Source organism: Calidris pugnax, unplaced genomic scaffold, assembly GCF_001431845.1.
Source record: "Calidris pugnax isolate Ruff unplaced genomic scaffold, ASM143184v1 scaffold349, whole genome shotgun sequence".
Classification (NCBI taxonomy): domain Eukaryota; kingdom Metazoa; phylum Chordata; class Aves; order Charadriiformes; family Scolopacidae; genus Calidris; species Calidris pugnax.
Genome location: NW_015091088.1, coordinates 2,108,639 through 2,115,820, shown reverse-complemented (window position 1 = coordinate 2,115,820; position 7,182 = coordinate 2,108,639). Strand labels below are relative to the sequence as shown.

Genomic DNA, 7,182 nt, shown 5'->3' with positions numbered 1-7,182 from the left:
TACAGCCCCTTATTCCTTAATTTTTGCAACACAGGCACCATTTGGAAATACTTCAGCAAGGTGGGCAGGATGAGACAAAAAGGAAACGAGATCAAGTTTGCCTTTGCTGAGTTACTGGGAGTGTTATGGATTGCCAAGATGCAGACATGTCCTGAGACCAGGATGTCTCCTGATACCCCTGTCAGAAGACTGGGAACAGCAGCGACCACAAATCCAGCAAAATCCAGCTGCAGTACCATACCAGCTATACAGCAAAAAAAAAAAAAACCCAACCCAAAGGCAAGCCAAAAGCTTCAAGTCACCAACCGTAACTCACATCAGTTAACAAATACAGCACTTGGTTTATTTTTTTGTTCTCAACTGAAACAAGACTCAGTAGGTTCGTTACCTGCAACCAAAGTACTTCATCTCAAAAGTGAGCTTCCAGGCACAGAGACTTGCAGGAAGAAGTCTTCAGATGTACAGTATTTAATATCATACAGAGTACACAATAAATTACTATCTACATGCAACATACCTACAAAAAGTTACATACAATGTAAAAAAATACAGTATTTTCTGCTCATTTTTTGTTTTAAATTTTTTTCTGTACATTTTTTTAATTTACATTTTTATATACATTTTTGTAAACTTTTTGCATTCTTATAAAAATGAAATCACGTAACAGTTATGAACTTACAGCACCGCTCTTACCATTCTAAAACAACATTTGCAGCTACAGAACAGCCTTTAGCTCGTTTGCTCCTTCATTTCTACTTTGGCACCAACACACTTCACACCATTATTCTGAGGCTAATTAGTCCACTTGCTACCTAGCCATGTCCTCAATACGGAAACACAATCATACTTCAATTTGTGCTTCAATAAAAAAGTTCAGAAAAAAACCATTACATTAACTACTTCATCAACATCACATTTACCTGATATTACTGCATTATGTCTACTTTTCCTGCACTAACTGCTTTACATAAGCATGCAAACAAGTTTGATTATGACTCAATCAATAACATGAATATACTGAAAAACAACTACAAGGGTTAAATATTAAAAGGAACATAGACTTATCAAGATTTACCATGTTAATAAGTCTAAGCTAATAGTATGGATTGAATTTAAGTTAAGATTTTAAACATACTGAAGTATACAATGTGAGTTTCCATGTAAACGAAAATATGAAATTACTCCCTGCACTTTATACTGTCCCTTAGTGAAAACTAGTATTGACTAGAAACTTCCTTCTTGCCATACATACTCCCGAAATAGGGATTCCTGAAGTTTATCAAAACCAAGCTTTAAAAAAAAAACCAAAAAAGTAACTGGAGTACACAACTCAAGATCCATGTAAAGTGTTAAAGCAGTTTCGGTATTTGGCCCACTTGACAGTAAGTCATTTCAGCCTGGTACTACATCTACACACCACTCCACACAACCCACCCAGCCAATCTTGATCTAAACCCAAAATACTAAAGAGTGGAAGTGCCCTCAGGAGGACTCTAAACCAACCTCCTGCTCAAAGCAGGGTCAGCACTGAATTCAAGCCGAGCTTGGAGCTTTGTCACGTTGAATCCTGAGAACCTCCCAGGACAGACTGCACAGCCCCTCTCAGTCCACTCCAACGCTTGACTGCCCCCACAGAGCAAACTTCTTCCATTCACCGAGGAGTTCACACTTCAATTCAATCAAAGCGCCTCAATTCTTGCTCCACACTTCTCAGTCAAGACGCTGAAATCACCTCCTCCTCAGCAACCTCCTCTTAGATACCAAAAGGCTGCTGTTCAAACCCGAAGGCCACTTTGCCAGGCTGAATAAACTCATTTTGCTCAGCCTCTCCTCACAGCTTCTGTGCCCCACAATCGCTTAACCATCTTGGCAGCTTCCTGCTGGACTTGTGCAAGTTGATCAACGCCTTGAACCCAGAACTGGACACTGTTCCAACTGAGAATGAATGCCAAGTAAAGGGAGGAAAAAAAACCTACTTCCCTTGATCTCCTGGCTACACTCCTGTTAACACAGCCCAGTACGCCATCACCCTTCACTGCTGCCAGGGAACACTAGTAACATGTTTAGCTGCTAAGCATTTTGGACCACCAGGTACAGGACTACATTTATGCTTGTTTACAACAGAACTATACATTAGCTTTTTTTGCTGAACTGGGGACCTGAATGGCATTTATTTTCTTTTCTTCCTTAAAATCACAACAACAACAACAAAACCCAAGCCAGGCATTCAAAGCATTGATATACCACAGCAATTCTTGCCTTAATACAGTTTACAGATTACCACCTCATTTATTATTGCCAAAAGACTCTACGATGCATTAAAAAGCTCAGCCTAATACAATCAAGACTTAATGTTATTAAGACCGACAGCTAAGAGCTTGCCACTTTGTTTTAGGCTTGAGTTCGAAGAAGAAGGTGCCTTCCAGATCACTTGGAGGAGAACTGCTAAGGCTTTCTTCTCCGCTGCTCATATCTTCACAGGAGTCTTCACTAGAAGGAACAGTAGGAAATGTAATTTTAATAAAGCACAGCCCCTTGAAAGTGGGAAAGTACCCCTCAATATGGTATTTCCTTGCACGCTTTTCTGCTTCTAGTGTAACATGCCAGATCTAAACGCTTCTCAGTACCAAGGCTTAAATCATAACAAGGTACAATTTCCTTTCTCCTAATGCCAAAAATCTCCTACCGGACAAGAAGCCAGTGTTCAAGATACCAAATAAAAATTCAGAAGACTTCAATGCTTTGTAAGCCTCCCCGTCCTAAAAAAGGAATGCCTCCCCCCACCCCGCAAAGCATTTGTCAAACTGTTACTACCATATTCAGAAAGTCCTTTATTTTTTTCTTTCTTCTGTTTAAAATCTATCTTAAATTCACCCATATTTTCAAAGCTAGCAATTTTTTTCCAAGTAGTACTGAATAAGCCTAGTTAAACAGAGTTGCCACTAACATTTCCAGAAAATAAGAATTCCCACCAAACTGAAACACCTGGTATAAGTTTTACCAACCTCTCGCTTTCATTGAAACATCCACCCTCCGGTATCGTTGGCAACTCAGGAACACTGTAGTAACTGTTCTGTAGATTCTGGGCTGTACGTCTTGAAACAATCCAAACCAGCTTTTTATGATCAGGCTTGCAACATTCTGGAGAAGAATAATCTGCTAGGCATTTTGAGACCAGTTCCCTCCAGTAAAGCAGGTCACTGTCACTTATCTGAAAAGCAAAAAAAAAAGAACCTATTAGTTTATTACACATGGGCTCGCTCTAAAGATAACCACTCCCTCCATTTTACCTTCTCGGAAAAGACTCAAAAAAATTCCAGTCAAGATAAGCGAGTCATAACAGTGATACTTTTGTCAAAGTTTGGCTGCTTTTGAGGGTTGAACTGCTATACACCTCCTAGAAACATCCATGGTGAGGTCTGAGTTGACAGTTTGCCTCTCAGTTGCTATTAACATTTTCATTTCCCCTTCCAAAAGAAAAATGAAACCAGGATTATCCCATTTTAAAATGGGATTATCTCATACTTTAAGGAACTACTTCCACCCCTCAAGAAACTGGGTTAGTTCAATTTGACTGTAAGAGTGAAAAAGCTTGTTTTACACTATCAAGCGATACAGTATGTAGCTAGAAGCCATAAATCCCATGTTAGTTATTCTGGCAAAAAGAATAACCGGCTCAGCAGTCACTGTAGTCCTATCAACTGATTGGAAGTTTCTCTAGAACATACAGTTAGAACTGTACAAGCTAAATCAGCTGCTTGTTAAAGCATGTATTGTGTAGGCATTAGGTCAGCATTTCTTCTGATTTTATACATTTAAGCTAGTGGGTTTTTTTTAAAACATAATCCTTTTGCTTGCCAAGCAGCTGCCAAGGTGTGCCAGGGAGAAATGACTACCTAACTTCATCCTCTCAGCAGCAGTTTTTTTGCATTTGGCATTCCACCAAAGAAACCATGTTCCTTACAGGAGTTGCAGGCAGATGCTAAAAGACCCATTTCATTGCTTACTTCAGCTGATGCCAAACAGGACCTGTAAAGATTGTACCCTGACAGCAGGGGTCCCTTAAATGTAATATTGCACATCATTAACTGCACCAATCCCAACAACTGCAAAGACACAGATAATAGTTACCTTAGAATGCTTTTGAACACGAAGAAGGATCTCAAACAGCTCAACAGATTTCAAAGTCTGAACTTCTAGAGTGAGAAGGCACAAGGCCAAGACAGATGGCTAGAAGGACAAAAACACATCGCTCAACATAACATGAAACAAAACCTACTCAGAAGTCAAAGAAAGATTCTTTCTACTTACTTTTGCTTTAGAAAAGACTAGACGACAGTTGCAAGCTTTTAGCTGCGCTTCCAATTTGTCAAGATTCAATACTTCTTTCCTGTAAGACACACAAGAGAAGCAGCATTTGTGTCAACAAGCATTCACTTGCCACAAAGTAAAAAATAAGGAGCTGCCCCCTCTCCAGCTAATGCCATAATCATTTAAGAGACAACTAAAAACAGCTTAGCAAACATGTAGACCATCACCAACATGCAACTCAACTCACCTTTCTGAGGTATGACAGAGTACAATAGTATGGTACAAGTGCAAGAACGTTAAGGCAGTAGTAGCTTTAAATTCAAAGTGCAACTTTTCTGAAATTATTTTTTCCATCCGTTTCAGGTCGGACACAGTGCATTTACATTGGCTGATCCGGATGATCTCATGAGCAGATGGAATATTGCATTCTTCTTCGACTACTCGGGCAGCCAGTTGGAAACAACAAACTCCAATGCAAGATAAATGCTTTGGTTTCACCTAAAGATAAGAGGAAGCACTATGAATACTTCCCCCCAATAAACACTGTGCTTATCAAACAGTAACACCAACAGCTTACCCAGCCTCAGCTGTTTTGAATATTCACAGTTCACTAGAAAGAGTGATTTGTTTATCTCAACTAGGCCTGACATCAGTTATTTCATATACCTCACCTAGTCAGAGCTGGTTTCATCACTTAAGTATCAGCAAAACACAGCTGGCAGAGCCAATAAAGCACTATCCATGGGCCATAGCTAATGCAGAGGAAGTAAAGTTCAACAGCTGAGCACCCTCTATTGAAACAGCTCCACATCACTACACAACAAGAACTGCGGTGAGAACTGCAATACCCCATTTCTCCAAGCAGCAGTGCTCACGTACCCTCATTTGAAGGCTACACAAATCCAGCCTGAACCTGTTCTAGGCAGTCCTGTCCCTCCACAACTTGTTCCTACCTCTGCTGTTCTCTCCCATGTACCAATATAACATTTTATGCAACCTCAGGGCCAGTCAGGCCAGAGAACTGATGCAACTTTTGTTTTTCTGCCAAGTTAATAATGGAGACCTGGTTTAAGTTTAAACTGTCTGCCATAAAGCAGCACAAACATGAAAAAAAACCCATCCAGGAAACTATCGTTCCAGCACCAAGCCAAGCTTTAACACAGTACCTAGAAATAGTCCATAATACAAATTGCTTTGTTCCTTCTTAATTTCTCCTTTCTTAGTCTACCCCTACATGGTGAGGACTGCAGACTTATTAGAGGAAATAAATAATGCTACTGCCTTCAGAGGTAAAAAGAGGTCAATAGTATAAATCAGTTAACAAATCACATAAATTTAAGCTTATCTTTCATGCAAAACCTCAACTTAAAGTTTACAAAGGAGGACTTCAGAAATGTTGCCAGCATAGAATGAGTAAGTAGCCACAGTTATCTACTAGATCCCAACCTTCCCCTTTTCGTCAAACAAGAAAATTCCTATATTTCCAGCTGACACTACAGGTCCTCTGCCCCAAAGTACCTTCATAAGAGCCAAGAATCTGTCCAGAATGTTAACAGCCAAAACAAACGTTTCAGTTGCAAAACCGAAAAAGTTGGTCAGACTCCAAAGATCTTCCACCTTGGCATTCCTTTGCCTTGGACACAGAGTATTTTCATTCTACAAGGAGAGAAGCAAAGTCAGAATTATTTAGTGGCAGCAGCAATGAGCACAACCCACTCAATCCCCACAAGTCATCTTTTACTTAGATCAAAGAGAAGCAATTATTTTCTTCTGTAAATGCTTTATTTCTCTTAACTTCAAAAAAATTTAGATACTTGATACTCAAAACACACCCAACACAGAGAGATTCCAGCCAGGTCCTGAGTCTCACTGTTGCAATACCCAGCACAGCCACATTTCCAAGTACACACTTGTTATTTTAAGACAATAGTTACCAAGTGTGTGCATACACAGTGACTCCTGACCTTACAGAAACAGAGATGACCAAACGCAGCTTATTCTCCTCTCTGCCTCCATGTCAATATTTAAGCAATAGAAGTTTTGCTTTCAAAACAAACAACCGCACTGATTTCAGAGACTTTTTTTGTTAAACATTAAGGACCTTTCAAAATCGACTCAGAAGCATCCGAAGGAATGCAACCCTGCCCTAAACTCCATAAGGAACTCTGATCATTAACGTGGAAAGGTTTGTGCTTAGTTCAACTTTTGCTGTTAAGCACAGGGTGTTTCTAGATTCATTTCCTTATACCTTGCTAAAGAAAAGCTGGTCGTTTCCCCATTCGTTAATTGCCTACGTGACATCCCAGCTTCCCTGCAGTGGTACGAAATAGCGGTAACAAAGCGCCCAAGACGAAAACAATACACTTCTGTCGGTTCTGTGTTCACTCAAAGTTTAAACAATAAGCACCTAAATAATTTACTTGCCCTGTGGGTTACAGTTCTTTGATAATGGAGTGCATGTTAATAAGTACAGACGAAGCCCAAGTTAAAACAAAAGGCAAGGGGTTGTTTACAGAGGGAAGAATTAACTTTCTGAAGTTAAGACAGATCTATCTCCCTTGTAGCTCGGAGATTTTTTAAAAAAACACGTATTTCCTGCTCTGAGGAGCCTGCCTCATCCTCCCCCCGCCCCCCGTCAAGCCCGGCGCCCCCTCACCTCGGCGGCGCCCTCGATGAGGCTGAGCCCCTTCTCTCGGGGCTGAAACCGCCCCTCCTGCTCCAGGTGCATATTCAGCTGCTTGAAAAGCCACATCACCTCGCTGCTCATTTTCTCCCCTGCCTCCGGAGCCTTTTACCTTCGCGGCAGACAAAACACGTCGTCAACAGCTGGCAGCTCATCCCGTCCGTCCCCCCCCTCCCCGGACGACCCCT

General features: G+C 40.8%; 1 protein-coding gene across 1 annotated transcript in view; it reads right to left on the bottom strand.

Annotated features, from left to right (window-relative positions):
* Nucleotides 1–317: 317 nt before the first annotated feature.
* The window catches only part of CCNG2 (cyclin G2), a 7,382-nt gene continuing 517 nt past the window's right edge, over nt 318–7,182 (bottom strand). Inside the window, exons 2-8 of the mRNA XM_014957845.1 lie at nt 6,968–7,106; nt 5,830–5,967; nt 4,559–4,809; nt 4,312–4,390; nt 4,132–4,230; nt 3,006–3,211; nt 318–2,490 (exon numbers count right to left, since the gene is read on the bottom strand). Coding sequence (XP_014813331.1) covers nt 2,358–2,490; nt 3,006–3,211; nt 4,132–4,230; nt 4,312–4,390; nt 4,559–4,809; nt 5,830–5,967; nt 6,968–7,078 — 1,017 coding nt within the window. The 5' untranslated portion in view covers nt 7,079–7,106 and the 3' untranslated portion in view covers nt 318–2,357. The remainder of the gene's footprint in view (nt 2,491–3,005; nt 3,212–4,131; nt 4,231–4,311; nt 4,391–4,558; nt 4,810–5,829; nt 5,968–6,967; nt 7,107–7,182) is intronic.